Source organism: Poeciliopsis prolifica, unplaced genomic scaffold (assembly GCF_027474105.1).
Source record: "Poeciliopsis prolifica strain line A6 unplaced genomic scaffold, Auburn_PproV2 SCAFFOLD001, whole genome shotgun sequence".
In the NCBI taxonomy this organism is placed as follows: Eukaryota; Metazoa; Chordata; class Actinopteri; order Cyprinodontiformes; family Poeciliidae; genus Poeciliopsis; species Poeciliopsis prolifica.
The window spans coordinates 2,935,415-2,956,416 of record NW_026562376.1 but is presented as its reverse complement, the minus strand read 5'-3'; the positions used below and the strand labels follow the sequence as shown (position 1 = coordinate 2,956,416).

The 21,002-nt window shown below is 38.5% G+C and overlaps 2 protein-coding genes across 2 annotated transcripts; one reads left to right on the top strand and one right to left on the bottom strand.

Moving 5' to 3' along the window:
* The first annotated feature begins 59 nt into the window (after positions 1–59).
* On the top strand, positions 60–6,917 carry b3gnt9 (UDP-GlcNAc:betaGal beta-1,3-N-acetylglucosaminyltransferase 9). The gene is made up of 8 exons (XM_055051803.1): positions 60–286; positions 539–2,303; positions 2,410–2,562; positions 2,643–2,762; positions 3,076–3,408; positions 3,822–4,063; positions 4,408–4,663; positions 4,915–6,917. The coding sequence occupies exons 3-8, from the start codon at positions 2,455–2,457 to the stop codon at positions 5,257–5,259; spliced, it is 1,404 nt and encodes a 467-aa protein (XP_054907778.1). The 5' UTR covers positions 60–286; positions 539–2,303; positions 2,410–2,454; the 3' UTR covers positions 5,260–6,917.
* Positions 6,918–8,525: 1,608 nt separating this feature from the next.
* Positions 8,526–20,913, bottom strand: phaf1 (phagosome assembly factor 1). The gene is made up of 16 exons (XM_055052035.1): positions 19,846–20,913; positions 18,515–18,597; positions 17,464–17,547; positions 17,330–17,373; positions 16,906–16,985; positions 16,733–16,827; positions 16,241–16,305; positions 15,981–16,093; positions 15,403–15,536; positions 15,217–15,300; positions 14,613–14,695; positions 14,469–14,512; positions 14,333–14,382; positions 13,421–13,479; positions 13,208–13,280; positions 8,526–12,629 (listed from the first exon to the last, which is right to left on the bottom strand). Exons 1-16 carry the CDS (start codon positions 19,907–19,909, stop codon positions 12,534–12,536), a joined length of 1,251 nt encoding a protein of 416 aa, XP_054908010.1. The 5' UTR covers positions 19,910–20,913; the 3' UTR covers positions 8,526–12,533.
* Positions 20,914–21,002: the final 89 nt, after the last annotated feature.

The following is a 21,002-nucleotide window of genomic DNA, read 5'->3' as shown; positions in this document are numbered from 1 at the left end:
CTTGAGCGTCATTTATGAAAGTGGAGAGAATCCTGTGCAAAAGTCTGTTGATAGTGTTTCAGCTCCTAATTTTTCCTTCAGTTTTATGTTATTGCACAGAGCTTAGAAAATAAAACAAGCACAGTTTGAATGTAAGGATCGGAGATGGCAGGATTTTTTTTTTCTTCATTGCAACAGTCAATCTTATCAAACAATTGAAAACAAAACTTAATCTATGGAGCAGTTATTGTGTTCTCTGGTCCCTAACAGGCCCTAATGAGCTGAAGGAAGATGATGCACCAATAAGGTATTACCGTCATCCGTTCTGACACTTGCTTTGTCTTTCATTTTTCTGTGGTAATTAGTTAATTGATGAACATGGTCATGAACATGAAAATTAATGAGAAAAACATTTTTCTCGGAGAACTGTTGATCAGAACAACTTGAAAAGATTGATAGATAGTGTGGCTGCTTAATGATACTGTCAGGAATTCAGGGGCTTAAAATGAAGATCCGTTTTTGTTCCTCGTCTGTTTCATCCATGTTGCTTCCTCTGCAGGAGGAGATGTGCAGCAGACCAGCTGAAGCCACGCTCTGGGTTTATTTCTTGCTGACTTGGCATCTGGACTTGTTCCGCTGAAATTTGAACCACATGGTCGAAGCAAGGAATGACGATGCTGCCTTCAAGAACCTGTGATGTTGACTGTTATCTCACTCTTTAAAAAAAAAAACTTACAGCACTGACAAACAGTAGAGCTGCTGTTTAGTGAAGAAGATATTCTCTCTTTAGTTTCTGCTCAGTGATTCTCCATGTCGCCACGCCCCCTGGAAATATTAACCGTTTAATAGTCCAAACGTGTCATGTTGCGTTCAGACGCATGAAAAACAAAATGCGGTCTCTTATTGGACTGATTTCCGGATTTGGGTTCATTTTGTTGCGCAGAATTGTTGAGGCAGAACATTTTTTAGGATCCGTTCCATCAAAATGTTCAACGTCGTTCAAAGCTAATATTTCCCTAATGCACGTGAACGCTTCATGAGCGCAGCACCAGCTCAGACAGAACCAGAGATTTCAGGTTCGGTTCTGCAGAAACCTTTGTGTTTGCAGAATGTCTGAGTCAGACTTTGTGTTTATGCTTTGAGGATGTGGAGCAGGAACAGATGACATGTTTTCTCTGGTGAGTCTGGATGTTTTGCGGTTATTTAACGCATTAAAATATTTGCTTCATGCGTGAATTTTCTTCTGCTTTAGGAAAATCATAAGTTGTCGATTAGTAGCTTACCTGCTATGTTCTTATTTTTTATAATGTAACTCTTTTCCTGGATTCCCCTTAACAGTTTCAACAAAAACGATTTTCTGGCGCTGTTCATTGTTTACAAAGTTGACAGTTATGTAACTTATTGCTTTTTATTCTGTGCTTCTTATGAACTGCGGAGAAAAGTCTGGCATTTCCGATTTTTCTTAACCTTAGTAAAATTAGTCAAGTTTTTTTTGTATAGCGAAGTAAACGCTAAACCTCATCAGTTCAAACCAGAAAAATGGGAATTCAGAATTTATTTTGCAATTTGCATTGCAGGAAAAAAAGTAAAACACGTCTAAAAATAACTTAAAACAAAGATGAAATATGAGCCATTTACTGCTCTATAGAAAAGGCTGATTGTCTTAAATCTTGAGGCAAACAAGAGAGATGTCAACTGAAACACTGGAAAAGAAATCATCCAGGAAAACATTGAATTCATCAGGACAAAACAGAGCAAGATTCAGCTGAACTGCAGAGATCTGAGTGACTGAGGGGAAATTCAGGAGTGAGTAATGACTCTGCACTGGCAAAGAAATGTTACATTTGTTTAAAACGAAGGAAAGAGAAGAAAAGCAGCACATTTCCGCAGTTACTGATGGTTTTTGGATTCTTTCAGCATGTTTGTTCTACTGTTTTTATTTGAATGTTCTCACTATGTAGATAAAACACATTTTCATCCGATCCAAAATAATAAAACGTTTTTTTTTTTTGTTGTAAAAAACCTTTCTTACATTTTCAGAGCAGTTTAGCTTTTCTTTTCAGGAGAAATTAAAATAATGTTAGAGAAAAGGAATAGTTGAAGAAAATAAGAGGTTATGATATAAAATCTGCCATTTTTAACTGATTTTATACTGAAACAATATGGTGCTGCTTTTGGTGGTTTTTTTTAAAGAGTTTTAAATACAGTGATGCGGGAGGGTGGAGAGACCTGTGATGTTTGCAGACTAACATGGCCGACTCCACACGTCTGTTCTGCTGGAACAAATCCTCAGTGATGCAGAAAAAGCAGAGAGAGGAAAACAGGTGCATATTTTTATTAATTTTGATTTATGCTAAGCTACGTTGTTGTTTTTTTTTTGTCTTTATGTTGGTGTGGTCACTAGCAAAGTTCAGTGTGTTTGTGTTTCAGGTCAGAGTTCATCCAGCTGACTAAAGATGCAGCAGAGCTGAGAAAATGCTGAGGAAGGTGGTGATGATGAGGAGGGTCCTCCATGTGAAGGGAGATGTAATGTGCACACTCGTCCTCCTGGTGGCGCTGTGTGTTCTGCTCTACGCTCGTCAGGTGAAGAGGAACAGAAAAGTGGCGGTGTTTTGAGGAGAAAGCGTTCCCCCGTGTTAGTTTTGACCCGGCGGTGTTTCCAGGTCGTCCTCTCCGCTGGGTGGAGCCGATCCGTCTGGAAGCTGCAGATCCACGGATCCACCAGCTCCAGTCGCTCCCTGCTGGGCTCCAGTTCACATACTGGGAGGAAGGAGGCGCTGCAGGCAGGAACTGACACATGCACGCGCACACACACACTCATTCATTCATTCATTCATTCATTCATTCATTCATTCATTCATTCATTCATTCATTTTGAGTCATAATAAAAATAAACCTGAGTTTAATTTTTTGCTGCTCTACCAATCTCTGAACATGACGCTTCTCTCCAACTATAACTACAAACCAAAACAGATTTTTCCTTCTGGGATAATTATCTTAAAAGCAAAGGCAGAAATTTTCATAATTAAACCTTGAGTCAAAAAGATGAATCTTTCATCATTTGTTGTTCTATTTTTCTTCCTTTTTTAAATCCAGGCCCCATTACAGCCACACCTGCCTTCCTGTAAACCTCGACTCAGGTCCAAACCTTCCCAGTCCAAATCCAGCTCTCAGATCAGATCCAGGTCACGAAAGAAGAAAGTTATTCCAACCGTTGCTGCTGGAAAACAGTTACCGACGCTACCGCCGTTTGACTTCGAGACATATCTGAGAGAAAAGGACAAAAGGAACTTTAATCTGCTCATCGACCAGCCTGAGAAATGTCGCATCAGAGAAGAAGAGGAAGGAGGAGGAAGAGGAGGCACTGTTTCTGCTCCCTACATGCTCATTGCTGTGAAATCTACAGCTGCAGATTTCGACAAGCGGCAGGTAGCAAAATTTTTACCATAATTAACTTTTCAGTAAGATATAGGAGCTTGATTTAAGAAAATAATTCCTCAATATTGATTTAAAAGTACTAGTCCGTTTTTGAGACATTGTTTTGCTAACTTATCTTCTACCAGAGCTTTGGACCTTTGGATGCGCTTACCTACCGCTGCCACCAGGGGGCCCCAAGAGCAATTCTTTTTGTCCATAAATTATTTCTACACATATCAGATATATATTATTGTAAAAACAAATCACTTCTAGCCTTGGATCGGCCCTGCTCATCTGTCACTATGTAATGATAACTTTAACAGAAACATGTAAGAAAAATATCTTTTATGACAGCTGCTGCTTTAAATCTATTAATCACATTTCTTTTGTAGCTATTTATTTTTCTCCTCACGCCGTTGCTCCAGGTTGTGCGTCGGACCTGGGGGAGGGAGGGGACGTTCCACCCGGCCCGGTCCATTCGCACCGTGTTCCTGCTGGGGATTCCCAGGAATCGCTCCTCCCTGCCTCTGTGGGATCGGCTGCTGGCCTACGAGAGCCAAGCCTTCCAGGACGTCCTGCTCTGGGATTTCGAGGACACCTTCTTCAACCTGACTCTGAAGGAAACACATTTTCTGGAATGGGTTAACAGCAGCTGTCCTCATGTGAAGTTAGTGTGAATGAAAAAGTCTTAAATGATTATTATTTTAGCCTCATCTGAAGCTATAATCAGCTGCAATTCCATTGACTATGTAACTACTCAATCTGACATTTTCAAAATGCTCAATGGAAATAAAAAAAAACCTCCATCATCTTCCAACTACTTGTTTTTTCTTTGTGGTTTAGACCAGTGGCAACAGAATGTGCCTTGCTTTTTTAACGATTTATCACTTGAACAAACTTATTCAAGTGTGATTATAATTGCATTTCTTCTTTAATGGAAACATATTGATAATGTTTTGCACAAATTTGTGATGGGAATGCAGGCAGTAATATCCTTCTGCTCTCCATCAGGTTCATCTTCAAAGGAGACGCTGACGTCTACGTAAACGTGGAAAACATCCTGGAGATGCTCCAAGGCCGAGAGCCGGAGAAGGATTTGTTCGTGGGGGATATTATTGTGAATGCAAAACCAATCCGCCGTCGCACTTCCAAGTACTACGTTCCGGAGTTTGTGTATGGAGGCGGTCTGTACCCCAGTTATGCTGGAGGAGGAGGGTTTGTGATGTCAGGACACACGGCTCGAAGGCTGAGCTCCGCCTGTCAACAGGTAAGCTAAAGATTAAAACTCTGGCTGAGGTAAACAGGTTTTAGAAACGGCCTGCCTCATTATGCTTCCTTGAACAGGTGGGCGACACAAATGTTCAGTACATTTCCTTTTTTTTGGACGAAATCACTCTTAGATAGTGAGATTTTTGTCTGCTAAGTTCTGGCCTCCACTTATTAAAGAAGACTTCTCCATCTTTTACCACAAATGTTCTATTTTATGAGTTTGTGACTGATTTATAAAACTTCTCCTAGGTGGAGCTGTTCCCGATTGATGATGTTTTTCTAGGAATGTGCCTCCAGCTGATCGGCGTCAAACCTTTACGCCATCAGGGGTTTCGCACCTTCGGGATTCACCGACCGTCCGCGGCGCCGCACCTCCAGACGTTTGACCCCTGCTTTTACAGGGAGCTCATGGTTGTTCACAGCCTGGGCGTCCCACAGATCTGGCTCATGTGGAGCCTGCTACATGACCCCAAACTGAGCTGCCACTACAGAACCGGCCAGACGTCCGGACCCTTTAAATGGAGAGGGAGGGTTGGAGAGATGGCAGCAGATGAGGCGGATTACGACGAGAAGCCAGTGTTTCTCACACATTAGTTCCTGCCAGGCGGGCAGAGCTGGAGCTGCTGGTATCGTGCAGCATTTGAGGACAGTAGGAAACGATTTCATCCAACCAAGCTGATGGTTTACCTGCCAGGAAATGAAAAGGCAAAGGGGGTAAATCTCTCCCAGCTGACTCTGCAGTGAAACTCCAGGAATGCATTGTGACTGTGACCTTAGGGACCCATCTGTCCCCAACTGATTCATCCACTACCAGAGGGAAAGTCTTTGATATGCAGACAGGTTTATGAAAAGTGAAGGATTTTTTTTTTGCACAATTGAATTTGTAAAGCTGCTGTCACGCTAGCAGCGTTTCAATTACAAATGGGTGCAAAACTTTCCCGATTCTGATATCTAATAAAACAAAACTTCACAATTAGTTTGTTACATTAAATAAGAAATGCAATAAAAAAAAAATCACATGAATAAGTTTGTTCACGCAATAAGTCGTTAAAAAACGTCGTCCCATCATCCTCAAACTACTTCCTGTAACCTTTTTCTTCAGGGTTTTTGCCAGTAGTAATATTTAGTTGTTGGTCATGTGATGACAGGAAATAGTTTTGTGAAATAAACCAATTTTGATCGGCCAAAGAAAGCACTTCATCCGAACGTTAAAACGTTTTAGCAAAAGGGTTTTTTTTCTAATATTTGACAATTTTCTAAATGTCAAATTGTGTAAAATGAAATGACAAAAGTTAATTTGATGAATTGGAAACATGGCAATTTTGAAAAAAAAACTTTAGTTTTTCACTAGATCAAAAGTTGCAAGCTGTGCTGACATTAGTTTACTTTGAAAAACTGAAATGATTTTTTTTGCATCACACAAGTCACATGATCAACAACCAGGCGTCACAATCGTAGGACAGTCGAAGACGACAGGAGATAGTTGGAGGATGGTGATGCAAAATTGTGTTTTTCTTTTTCTATCAGTGGAACAATGAAGTTTTATGCACATTTGTAATAGAAACACAGCTATTTTTATGTAGAAATGCATTTTGCATGTAAAATTTGAGCACATTTTGTGAAGCGTTGAGTCTTGTGATGCTTATGTATTTTACTCATGACGTGTCTTTGCTACTACACTGAAGAAGCAGCTGCACTGGTAAAATACTAGTAGCAAGATATGAATTGCAACTCTGCATTTAAAACTGAATGTTGCAAAATATTTCATGCTAAAGTGTCCAACTCACAGGAAGGCATCAGATAACAGATATGACAGTGTGTCAGGACGTTTAAAAACAAAAAAGATCAAATGTTCACCAGAAAATGTTCAGTGTTCACTTTTCTGGTGAACATAGAAGTTCTTTTCTCTAACATTTTAAAGATTTCTGAGTTTTTCAAGCAATTGTTCAACTTTTCAAACTCAGAAAATGTATTGTTTTTTGAGACGAATCTCCAATTTTCTGAGATTTTTGGCAGATAGTTGCTCCCATTTTGATGGAAACATCTGACAAGAACTGCAGTTGTCTGAAAAAACAAAAACAAAAAACAGAAAAACTTTCCATTTCACATCCACATTTTATTTTTCTGTTTTCATATTCTGGTTGTGCAACACAGAAAATAAACTCTGTCAACAAACAAAGTAGCTTTGTTGAAAATTTCAACCACCATCAAAGGATTTCTGCTGCAGCAAAACCTTCAGTCTCATGCGTCTCTTTGCTCTACATGGTTTTATTGCAGTTTATTCATGGGACATGCTGGATGAATTTGCTTATTATTTCATATACAAAGTTATTCAAAATATGAATATCAAAAAAGCCACATTCCAGGGAGTTTCACATCAGTCTGCTTCCAAAAATGGGATTTAAAATATAAAAGTCATCCAGAAAAATATGAGAGCAACATTAGTCGAACTGAGAAGAAAAACTTTAACATCAGATTGCTCAACTGAAGCCTCGGATTACAAATAACAACAAACGGTTAAATTTATTTTAAAAAACAAAGCAAACAAAACAGAATCACACACAGCTTCGGGTCTTCATTTATGTTTTTTTAAATATATTTTAAAAATGTCATATCCACCTGAGTTTGGTGTCTAATTTAATGCTGTAGGAGTAATTTTTGCATTTTTTGCAAGTGTCATAATCTGTTTGGACTTTTCATTGTATAAAACGCAGAACCTTTTATTGTGTTTAGAGAGACCATCACTGAGGGGATTGGACGAAAGAACAACACTGAAACATTTTTACTGATGTAAATTTACCCTTCTTTTTACCCCGTCTACATCAGCCTAAATATGCCGTCGTATTTACTTCTTGTTGCCCCAAATCAACATAAAATAAACAGGATGAAAGTTAAACTTCTTAAGTTCAGTCAAAAGGCTTTGACTTTGGACTGAACACACCTGACAGCTGATGAACAGGTTCTACCTTTTATACAGGAAACAATCCCCAGCACAAATGTTACACCTAGTGGCTAAACTGGGGTATTACATACAACACAAAAATTACTCCCACAAACATTATCCCACAGAAACGAACATCTCAGCACCAAGCAAACAAAAACTGAGCTCATACATTCATTTTCTCAATCTGAATGTTGCACTTGGAAAGATTTCCACCAAAAAGTTAGACAAAAACAACAAATATAAAACTACAACAGGCTATTAAAGTCTCTGGTGAACATATTTAGAAATATGAATATTTAGTATCAGTTAATACAACTAAATAAAATAATAAATAAAAACATTCATTACATTTGTGGAATGTAATAAATGTTTTTTTTTTCATTTATTTGTTAAATGTAATAAAAATGCAGGTTAAAGAACAAATTAGGTCAATTACTTTTGATCCTGTGCACTCCAGATAAGAAAACTCAAGTGCACAAGTATTTTTTCTGCAAGATATGTCCGTTTGTTTTATGTCAATAACATATGAAAAACTACAAGTTCCACTGGCAAATTATTTCACTTACCAGACATTTTTTCCATGTTATAAGTGAAATAATTAGCCAACTTTTCCATCAATATTAATAAATTATTTACTTAAACTCTTATATCCTGAAAGTTACTTTTAAGTTAGTTTCGTCTTAATTCCAGTGTGCCAAGATATAAGATATTCTGTGAATATTTATTGTTTATGAATAACCAAATAAGTAATGGTCCCTGTATTTAAATTTTGTTTTAGATTACTAATTTATTTAATTTCACACAGTAACAGAGGAAGAGACACAACCATATTTTTCAGATGTGGAGGCTGATTTTCAGCCTTTTTATAGTCTTATAAAACTAAGTTGACAAAAAAAAAAAAAAAAAAAAAGCAAGACAAAGAAATAAATGCATATCTTACACTCACACATTTCCCAATGCAATTAAAATGCATTCTCACACTGTATGTCCCACAGAAAATCATTTTTACAGAGGAAAAAAAAAAGATAAAAACAGGCTCAGAGGGAGATGAGGCACAATGTTTCAGACTTTGTTTTTAAACACATTTTCTTCCACCGAAGCGAGTTTTGGGAAAATATTTGACCACGACATGTAAGACAGTTTTCACCAGAAAACATACCAAAACGGAGATCAGATCAACTTTAAATATTGGGAAACCTAACAGAACCCCAAAGAGATATGTTCAAAACCCAAAAGGTTTGTCAAAGCTGAAGAAAGTGAGAACCTGAACATCCAGGCTCACCCCGTCATCCAGATGGGGGCTGCGCCACGCAGTGAAATCAGACAAATATCAAACTTTGTCCAGCAGAGAATGATGTGAAAATGAAGAGTTTATGTGCTTCACAGAGACATCCGTTTGCCGGCAGCCCACTAGAAACACCGACGCTGCCCGGCTGACTGAACCAGCCGAGAGCAGAAACTATTTTCTGATTAACTTTCTTCACAATACAGAAAAGAAGAAACCAAGTCGTAACAAAGGATGCCAGGAACAGCTATTTACAGCGTTTATACAGCTGGGCATTGACTTCACAACAGCTTTTCTTTTGAGAAACACTAAAAAGCATTGGTTAGAAATCTAAACACTAAAATGAGTTTCTGTGCACTGAAAAAATGTTCTTGCTACTTTAAACAGCCTACTTGAAAATTCACTGCTGCCTGAAAAGAAAAGCATGCATTTTATTTAATGGCTTTCAGATTATAGAAGTGTGAAACAAAAAAACAAGCTAGTTTGGGATCCTTCAAAGGAAAAAAATCACAAATAAAAATTTTGTTTGTGTGATGGCTCCACAGTCTAACAAATACCATTTGATCTGTTCCACATTTTGTCTCAGTACAAAAATCAAACTTCTATCATTTTATTTCGCTGAATATGATGTGATAAAATAAGTAAAAAAAAAGATGCATGATTATCAACATTTTTCCAAATAAAATGTAGTTGAAATATTCTCCCTTTACAGTGAGATCCTTAAATATAATCAAGAGCAATAAAATACTTATTTAGTAAGAAGTTGACTAAACACCAACTAAAAATGATGTAATATAATCTATAATCTACAGTTTGAGTCAAAATCCAGCACATTTCAGATTGACCTTCAACGCACTTGGATCAAATGATTAGCTAATTTGTAGAATCTGATTGGATGCTGTGAAGCTAATTTAGCTTTTTGATTCAGATGTGCAGAATGACATTTATGATAGATTTATGAAAATAAATTTGCTTAATGGAAAAGCATCAACTGCAAAGTTTTTGTGATATGATGAGGTGTTTTTTTTTGTCTGTATCAAAATGATTTTTTTTTTCATAAAATTGGCAAACGAGTCGTCTGACCAACGGCCGGATGTTACTACAGACGGAAAAGACGAAGAGGAAGACAGGAAGTGGTAGGAGGATGATGAGGCTTTTTTTAATTACTCGTAGCCTGTACAAACTTCATCACGTGTGATTTTCATTGCGTTTCTTATTTAATGGAAACAACGGAGTAGAGTTTTCCATTAGCGGACTATCAAAGTTTTGCACACATTTGTAACGAAACGCAGCTGTTTTTGAGACATTTGCTTTGGATCAAAGCAAATTCACGTGTTAGAATGGTCCAGTCAAAGTTCAGGTTTAAATCTAATAGATTTGTGGCAAGATTTTAAGACTTATATTCACAGAAGTCGTTTAAAGAAAGAACAGCAGTTTGTGTAGAGGAACAGTAAAGTTTGTGGTTGTATCTTGACAAAATGTGGAAAAATCCAAGGGTAGCGGATTTTTCTGTTAAAGGCACAGTACTTAAAGCGAATATTTTGAAAAGGCGGGAAAACGAAAATACACTTGCATCAAGGAACAATGAGAGAATTTGTCTATTAAAATGAATGCACAGTTTATTAATTAGTTTGTAATTAAAAACAAGGTCAATTTACATGCTGGGAGAAAGAAATGACTGATGCATTTCCAAAACAAGTCGGTTTGACAACCACAGAAATGACGGCTGTTCTCTACGTCACAGTTCACTGAGGACGTCGACCACGGTACGAGCTGACGGTAAACACGATGCGACTTATCCAGAACGGATGAGCTGAGTCGGCTGGTCATGTTGGATCATTACTGAAACACGGATTAAAAGCTGTACCACGTCTTCAAATTAAGATGGAGTTAGGAATATTTGACTCTGCAAGACAAGAAAACACACCGATGAAATGAAGACTTCCTAAAAGGTCTTTGGCTTTAGCATTTGGCAACTAAACAGAGAGATAACTGCAGCTGGATCAGAACGGAAGAAAGCACTGAAGAAAGACGAAACGTCGTACAGAACGCGATGGCGGCGCCGCTCATCTGCACCAACACACACACACACTCACACACACATCCCTCCTACGCTTCAATACATATCCATCTCAAAGGATGGGGCACGATCAAGTAAAAATGTGTCTATTAGTGCAAATGTTAAAAACAAAAATAGGAATCACAATAAATTATTATGATTATTACACAATGGAAATGGTTGTCATGGTGAGGGAGAAATGTGCTTTGGACACCCAGACAGAGCATGCAGGAAGGTTGTTAAAGCTGCAGTACGTAACTTTTACAAGAATATGTTGTTTTTTAACGTAATAATTCAAATTGTCGCCATGTTGTAGCAGTTTAATATGAGATAGATAATCTGTGAAAAGATCCAGCTCCCAATGCTACTACTGTCATCTAAAAATACAACCAATCAGGTGGAGGAGGCTCTTAGTGCTGTCAATACACATCATGTACAAGCTTTAACAACTTACCATTCAGGAAAATCCATTTATCTGCCATCATCTGTGGCTATGCTAACTAGCCTGAGCATTTCTGGCAGGCTAGCAGAGAACAAGCGGAGGATGTGAGGATGATTGACAGCGCTAAGACCCTCCTCCTGGCTCTGATTGGTTGTTTCGCATGGAGCTGTGTGTTCAGGTGACAAAGATCTTAGGCAGAAGTAAGAGAAGTTCAAGTTTCTTTTAGAGATTATCTGCATTATATTGTGCTGTCACAAGCTATTGATAATTTTAACAAATACGTAAAAAAGAACATTCTGAATAAAAGGGACATGCTGTAGCTTTAATCAACCGAACGAAGCGAGAGCACTTCCTGTTGTGCTTTCTGGAGATCGCTTCTCGTTCAGAGTCATGCGGGTTGACCTTTAACCGTCTGAACCGGCCGCCGTTCATCAGAAAGGCGTGACAGTCGGGTTGAAATGATGGGAAGTAAAGTCTGTAGCAATGAGATGAAACGGCTGCAAACGGACTCAGGTGGGTCAAGGAAGTGTTTGGGGAGTGAAGATGGAGATGTTTGGATCGGGTCAGGCTGGGTCTTGTGATTTAAAACAGAAATGGACGCTTAGCTTGAAGTGTGTTTGGGCTCATGGTGCAGGACTGGACGGGTTGGACTGGACCCAGATCCGGAGCGGTCTTGAAGCAGGAAGACGAGCAGGACTGACCGGGATGGCAGTGTGGTTGGCTGATGTAGTTTTATTAGTTTTATGTTTTCCTGCAGCGTCGATGAACCCGAATGCATCACGATGGCATGAAGCTTCTGTCACTGTACAGGCAGCAGAACGGTCTCTGAGGTTCACAGGATGCAGATTTTACAGCTTTCTTTTCGAAGCATGTGAGCTGCTCCCGCAGCAGGACCGCGTCCCTGCAGGACGGGGCGAGTTTGGTACCAACAGAACCCCGCATGCTGGTACCAAACAGGTGGCAGCAGGTCTGGTTTTGATGTCGACTTTTTCACTCTGAAGCACCTGAGCCAGGTTGTAGTGATTCTGCCAGGCCTGTTTAGGTAAAAAAAAAAAAAAAAAAAAATCTGGTTTCGGTTCCAATTCAGTCAGCAAAAGAACTGTTGTTTGGGTCGGCCAGAATGGGGCGTGGTTCTGGTTCAGTGGGAACTCGCGCTGGACTCGGGTCGGGGTTGACTGGTGGTCCGGGGAGCTCCATAGAGGGTGACTGATGCTATGTGATTGTTCTGCATCACCTGTAGAAGAAATCAGGGTCGCGTTAGAGACAGGATGCAGGTTCAGAACCAGCAGAACCATCAGAACCATTTTGGGCTTTTTGTTCCTCCCTAGAAAATAACCGCCATTGGGATAGATGGACTGGAAACAAAATAGACACAAATCTGGAAGGAACAGAAGACAATTAGGGCCACCAAAACATAAATAAAATAAATAAAACTCTGACTTTTTAGTCTAAAACATCTCATTCTGAAAACATCCAGAACTGACCAGATTAATCTCAATGTTTAACAATGACTTTGTGTTAAAAATGTAAAGAACATGTTTTGTATAGGCCATAGATCTATTCTAACCTGTTCAAGGAAGTATAAGTTTTTCTTGAAGACAGTGACTGATTTTAAACTTTTGTTGAGGTACTTAAGAGCGACTTCATATCTAAGTATCGACTGATCACCAGTCTCTCAAGATTAAGGAAATGAGTGCACTCCTAGTTAAATGTGTAGTTTTTAAAAAAACAGGATGCAAGTTGAGCTTCTTTATCTTTGCAACTTGATCCAAGTTGTTTCCAGACAAATTTGTCTGTTGTGAAAATTCTGACCTCAAAAATCATCCTCTGTAGTCCGAAGCAGAAAGTGGAACCGAACGGGTTTGTGTTGTTGGCTGATGAAGACCTGGCAGGAATAAAAAGATGAGATATATATCACAGAATAATATCGACGGAGCGCCATCACTTGACCTTCGATCCGTTTAAATCCTTCCTGTCATCCATAATGACTCTGTTCTGAGAAATTATGATGATCAGAGTGTTTACCTGTGAAGGACGACGGGTTTTTCCATCGGATGACCCAGAAGCTCCTGAATCTGATCCCACTAAACACAAAGACGCCTCATCAAAACAGATTTTAGAAACAAATACAGAAAAGCTGCTGCTTATAATAAATAGAAGAAAATTCAGCAAGCCATCATTGTACCAGATTTAAAAGTTTCTTAACGGACACAGCAGACAGATGCTTTGAAAATAAACTACTTTGCACAAAATCTAATTAATTTAGTTTTGAAGGATTATTAAAAGATAATGGTGATAAAATTTTTACTCAGTTTGGTTATTCTAAGCGTCTATGAAAAAGCATTACGTGAAAATTACAGGTGGCATTATTATCACTGTAGAAACCAGATTATTTTCGCAACAATAATTACTGCTTGTCTGCTTAAATTAAAATAGATCTAATAGTTTTATGCTTATTTCTATAAAATTATGGTGTTAGCACTTCAGGCATTTTTGCAAAAGCTTATCATATCTGTCCAAGACTAACTGGACTCTACATTAAAGATGCTACTCTAAAAACAGAAACAATCTACACTGCAAAAACACAAAACCTTATCACGTATTTTTGGTCTAGTTTCTAGAGCAAATGGTAGTACACAAACAAAACCAACTTACAATAACTTTTGTTTTAGGTCAATAATTCCTCTAATATTGATGGAAAAGTTCCAGTTGTCTTGTTATAGATAAAATGACCCGTAATCACTATTAAGGAATGACTGACTTAAGACCAGCTTTCCAGCCCAATCAGGAACTTCTTAAAAGTACTTATCCGACTTAATGTGTAGTTAAAAAAATAAAACAGGATACAAAGCTTAAAATCAAAATATCCAAACTTTGACAGAAGCCTTTTTAATATTCCAGAGGAGGCATTGTTTAATTTTTCTTCTCATAACTGACCTTGCTGTAGGTGGTTAAGATGCAATCCTCCGCCTGAGAGTCTGTTCCTTCTGAGGAATCAGAAAACAACAACAGGTTGAAGAAAGAAAGCACAAATACAGAGACTAAAACTCAGACCGATCAAGTGACAGCCCACCTTTTTTGATGAGTAGTGGGATCTTAAAGTCACATCGATGGTATCTGGGACAGCAGAAATAATCAGTCGCATCAAACTCCACAACAAAAGGATTAATCTGATTAAAGCCGAGATATAGAAGAGGTGGTAACAAAAAATATTTACATATTAAAGTTGTAATGCCCAGGGAAGTTCGTATGGAGGACGAACTTCTTAACCAGGTGGGTCGTCGAGTCAAACAGGATGTCCTGAAACACAACACAACCCATCGATCAGCTGCAGTCAACCTGTGGCGGAGGGTAAACGGAGATAAACGCAGCCCTGCAGCCTCACACAGAGTCGTGTTGTGCTGCTGTTTTTAGCTCATCTCTACAGTAGCACCGGATGAGTTCAGCTTGTTTACTTTCCCAAACTGCTCCGGGGAATTCAGCCAGTGACCCGCAAAGGTCACCGGATAAACATCTGTTTAACTCCCAAAATGACAGAGAGGAGCAACGCAGGCTCATGTTGTCCAAAAGACACCAGCTGGGATGGTCACGTCTTAAAATGTTTTGTTAATGAATCATTTTAAGGCTAAAACAATGAAACAGATTAATCGATTATTGAAATGACAATAACTGTATTTTTAATATTGTATGAAATAAGTTAAAAGAAAATCTGCAGAATGTGTTAATTTGTTTATGTGAATAATTGTCAAAATAATCTATGGAATAAAATAAGCACAGTATCAAAACCATTAAAGGTTTGGAGCCTGGCTGGGCCCACGTACCACTCCGAGGGTGAAGTAGTTGAAGAAGTAGTCGTTACATTTAGAGGGAACCTGCTTGTGAGGAGACGGAGAGTGGATCTTCATCTGAAACACAGGAAAAGGTGAACATTTTTATTTCAAGTTTCATTTTACTTAGTGAATGCAACACAGATTCAAAAGACTCTCAAAAAGAGAAGCAGCTCTGACCTTATCCTCAGATTTGTAGAAGACTTTGTGCGGCGAGCCCAAAGCGCCCAGAACGTCCTGACAGGAGTCTCCAAAGAAGATGCTCCTCTCCAGATACCGGACCTTTGCATCAGCCATCACACCGAGTCCAGAACCTGCAGCAGGAATGGGAGACACAAGTAAGTCACAAAAATATTCTAGTCCTGTTTTTCTCAAACCTCAGTTTAATGCAGTATTTATCAGTATCATTAGATAATATGTCTATTAGAATATTTAATAAACAAAATATTCACTGAACTCCAATCCAAAACTGCACAGGTAAATGAATCAAGAAGGTTCTGCTACTGTTAATAATCAAAGTTTCATTGAACTTTACTAAAAACTGATTTTATATTTTATAAAATCAATTTTATAAACTTTCATAAACTATAAAACTGAATTCCTGTTGTCTGCGAATCCATTTAACCAAATAAAGGGTCAGTTCTAACTAATAAAATATTCCACATAATATTCCACTAGAAGAGTTTTTGCACTTGGATGCTTCAAAAAGCAGCAGATTGACACAGTCAGTCATTTTCAGAGTCTTTCAGGTGTGTTACCTGCTGTGAGAAGGCGGAGCTTGAGCCCCAGAGGACCCGCCCCATCCCTCAGGACGTCGACACACTCTGCAAAGATGTTGCCCATGAAGCAAGCCAACGGCATCGCAGGAGCTCTGAGGAAACACAGGAAACATTCCAGTCTGAACTGGTTAGAAAACTTATTCTGCTGCTGCCTACAGACTAGATTTAACGTAAACGCTTTAATGTCCTCTAGCAGGAAGGTCACTGGGCCACATGGAAGAGTTGTGGTCATTACGTACTTTGTTTCTTGGAGGTTGTTGCCAGTGTAGATGTGCATCCTCTTGACCATGGCTCCATGTGGAATCTGCAGAAAGGATGAAATAACAACACAGCAGTGAGATGGCGCATGATATAAAATGTTTACGAGCTACGAAAGATTGAATTCGTAGTGATGTAGCAAATAATACATTTTATTTGTCCATTCAGGAGTTATTCTGACATGAAATGTCCATTTTATGACATATCAGAGACAATCAAATTAATTATGATTATTCGATCACAGATGGAATTCATTCATTTTAACTCAAGTATACAGACTTCAAAACGGTCATTTGCAGAAAGAATAAAACACTCAGCAAACTAATTAAGGCAAAACTGTACAGAAATATGTATTTATTGCCTTTAGGTTAGAAAAAAAGAGTACACTAGAAGAATGCTAGTGTACTCTATTTTTTAGACTGTTTTAAAACAGCTTAAACTGTTCTGGCTGAAGGGAACTGGTCCATTCTTACCTCGTATTTTGGAGCTTCATTCCACGAATCCAGTTGAAAGGAGAAGGAAAGTCCTCGAAAGTTGAGATGGAACAATTGTTCTGCAGCATTATAAACTGCACAAAAGGAGCCAATGTTTATTAAACTACATTAAAAGTTGTTTATTTGTGAATAAAACCTTTGTTATTAAGTACCTCCAGGATGAGTCGCTCCAAATGACTGGTCTATTTGCTCTATTGTGGGGGTGATGGCCTGAGAGTTGAAATGGACTCCACTAAAAGACAGCACACACAAACACAGCATGTTAGGTCAGTTAGCATTCATACAGCAAAGAGCTGCATTAGAGAAAGAACGACTGAGAGCAACTGGAAGTGATTCAGCAGGAAGAGACAATAACAGAGGCCTAATCTAACAGATACATTAACACAAGCAGATTCAGTTACTGTGACATGACTGAGCAGCTGTGGGTCTCAGAAGGAGCGATGGCTGAGCTATGAAAGTGGCCTTTTGGATTTTATAGCTCAGACTTATTACCAACCAACGAGAGCGACTTACTTATGGATGTAGGATGAAGCAGAAGTCTAACATTATCATGTTTGTAAAAATCCTTGTACTCACCAGTACTTCAACTTGACTTTGCTCAGGTCGTACACTTCAATCACCTAATATGTAAAAGCATAAATCCAGCCAGGAATAAAGAGGCGGCATGTGACATGGGAGTCTGATATCAGTGCTAAACGAGCCGTTCTCACCTTGAGTCTCTGATTTGTGGCGTCAAACAGCAGTTTAATCCCATCCTGAGTCAGGTTCAATATGAGGTCATGGCTGAGCGGTGTCTGGAGGGATGATGGGAAATCCCAGTCATAGGATGTTCGTTTGTAGTTTAATACAAACATTAACATTTTTCTTGCTTTTTACTTCCCTTGGTCTCTTCCTTTGCATTAACTGCGTTCACAAAAGTAAAACTTTTTGTGATAAACTGTTTTTGTTAGTCGCTTCTTTCATTCAATTGATTGAAATGCCCAAGATGTTTGTTTTTTTCACAGATTTTAGTTACAGAGTCCAAAATGGAAAGCGATGAACAATATAAATACAGGTCACACAACAAAATAACAGCTGCAAATAAACAAGCAATCTAGCTTTAAGCATTATGCCAATTTTGTTCAGCTAAGCTTGATAAACTAGTTATTATCGGGGTTCTTTGTTCACTGTAAACCCTCGACAGAAACACATTTAATTATTTGTTACATGATTATTGCAATGTTCCCCAATATGATCTGTGCAGGTTTGACACATTTAATTGAATGACGGAAAGTAGAAACTGATGTTCTCTGTACCAAAGGGGTATTAAATGCAGGTAACAGTAAAACAATGTTTCCTAAAGCGTAATTTATGTTTCTTAGGCCTAATAACTTAATAGTTTTTTTGCATTCTTGATGTTTCTAAATGAACAGCACAATAAGCCGGGATGTGTCATTTTTTGGCATAGAGTCACACAAGAAGCTTCAACTTAACTGAAATGATTCATAGGTCAGACTAACTAGAATTGGAATGACAATGAAAATGTGGGCATAAACAAAAAGAATGAGAAAGAATAACTGAAAGCTGGACAATGTGGTTTTAACAGTGCAGTAGATGTGGCTTACAGTTGTACCAAAGATTTAGTTTCAAAATAAATCTTTTGAAAATACAGAAACGTCTGCAAGACTTCCAGAGCTGCCAAATTCTTTTGCAAGCTGATTAACATTTTTTAAGGTTACACAACCAACAGAGGCCCTATGAGCAGAGCTGCAGCTGGCTCACCTGCTCGCTGTATAGCACCTGGACATTTTTGATTATACGGCAGTGTTTCTGCAGGATAGAGATGGCCTGGGAAAATGGCATCCCTGTAAAAACAAAGAGATGCACACGTAAGAGGGGAATACTGTCATAAAGTCCTGACAGTGGAGTCATCTGACTGCTGCTGATTCAGGCCATTTATTTCAAAGTAAATGTAATCTCAAGCCACTTAACGAGACCAGCAATTTATACTAAGCTGTATACAGACAGACAGGTACAATTAGGTAAATTAACATAACTGAAAAGTTCATTTCTTCAATTAATTCAATCAAAAAAGCAAAACTTGTACATTATATAGGCTCCTTGGCTGATATGTCAAGTTTTATTACAGGTTTTGGTTAATACAGCTTATAGATTAAAACTCCCAATCCAGTTTTTTTTAAAAACACAAAACAATAGCCAAATACATAAAAAAAAAAAATTAATCTGGTGAATTGCCACCAAACTCCTGAATAGGAACAGCTTTCAATGCTCCAGTTATTCTTGTCGTATTTGCATGTTTTTTGTTGTTTTTTTTAAACAAAATTTTTTTTCTTAACGTTTTGTTCAGCATTCCATGAACAGACATTGACTTTAAAATATCGGTTTACCCACATTCTGGACATAAGCTTGTCTACTACACTAGCATTTCCTAAAGTTGGGGTCGGGTTCCCATTTGGGGTCACAGATAACTGAAGGGTCTATAAATGTTGCGAAAGATTTTTTTTATATTGGTCATGAATAATAATAAGAGCAATTTCTTGATCAATACAATGTCTGCTGATAACAATTTTGTTTATTTTAACTAACTCAGCAAAATATTTTAAATGTACAACCAAGAGTCAGAATCAAGATCCTTTGACATTTTAAATTTGAGGGTCAGAAGCTGAAAACTTTAGGAAATTATATACTAGACAACGTAACATTTTTTCTGCTAAAAACCTTCTACACTTGTTGTCACCTTCCTAAAATAACATCTGAGTCAGTTTTTGACATGAGTGATTTTTCAAAATTTTTTTGGTTAAATCATCTTTTTACAATAAGCAGTTGGCAATTTTCTTTTTTCTGCAAATGTCATTATTTTGGCAAAAATTACATCATTATTTTAGGAAGGCGACTAAATTAAACTTTCTAATTTTTAAGGCAATTATCACAAATTCACAGAAATAAGATGAATCACTCTGTATGTAATAAGACTATTTTAATTTCTCTTTTGAATTAAATTGTGGAAATAAATCTAGTAACATCCTAATTTCTTGAGACAGTGACATTGTCACATGGCTTCATCCTAACTGGTTCTCAGGTTTGACACTCACCTAAGGCGAATTCCCATTGCTCATTTCCTAGTGATCTCTCAGGCACCACTTCCAGATCCAGCATTGGCAAGTAGTGTGGGGGCAGCTCACCTCACCTCAAGACTCTGTGGGACCCTGCCTGTTTCTGCTGGCTCTCCCTGATCACAGCGACTTCCCAATGCACCTTCAGCGTCCTATTTTAAATCATAACTATCAAGCTGCCAAATTCATGAGCATCAAAGCGGCTCCTTCCTTATCTCATGATATTTTTCCTGGGTTGAAAATCAGCTCCAAAGAAGAGGTATAAAAGTGTTTGATATTCTTCTACCTATGGAAAAACTATTTAAAACATAAAAACAGCAAAAATATCCAGCACGGACTGACAGCTTGCGGATAAACAAATGACGCAACCTGCCAGCAAACCTAAAACACACAAGACGAAGCTGTCAGTGAACCAACAGTTTGTTTATGAACTCTAGAAATCAATAAAGACAACCTGACACACGCTGCAGAGCAGAGATCAGTTCAACTTGTTCAACAGATGGAACAGTGAAAAACAAACACATATCAGCTCTGATGATGATTCCCTTTCCAATACAGCCGCAATGTTTAGAGACTGTGAATCTCGGGCGGTTACGAAAGGGGGGAAAAAAAAAAATCAAAAAATGTTTTTAATCTGCACTGCAAGCTAACGTTAGCAAACCAATTAGCTGCCCCTGACGGTGTCCCGGTTTTTAAATATAACTATAAATATAAGTAACGGATATGCAAACAGAAATACTTGAGTCAAGCGAGGGAAAGTTATTATCCTGCTTGGGATTGAAACAAAGAGACGTCGTGGGCTGCCGCTGCTGTTTTTCTCCCTTCAGCTAAGGAGCTAGCTCCGCTGCTGCCCGCCGGGGACGCACGTTCAGACCTCCGAGCGACGTGACGCGTCCCTTCGCCCGGTAAATGGCCGCTGCCGTTCACGTTTCTCAGCGTGTCACCGAGTCCGTTAATGTCGAGGGCCGACGAGAGAGAGACGCAGCGACAACAGCAACTTCAGACATCAACAACAGCCAGCGGGATCAGCTGATAGCTCTACTTCCTGTGCTCAAAGAACGTCCAAGGCTGGCGTGATGACGTCACTCACACGTTTCTAAACAGTCGCTAAGTGTGTGTGTGTGTTTTTTTGCATA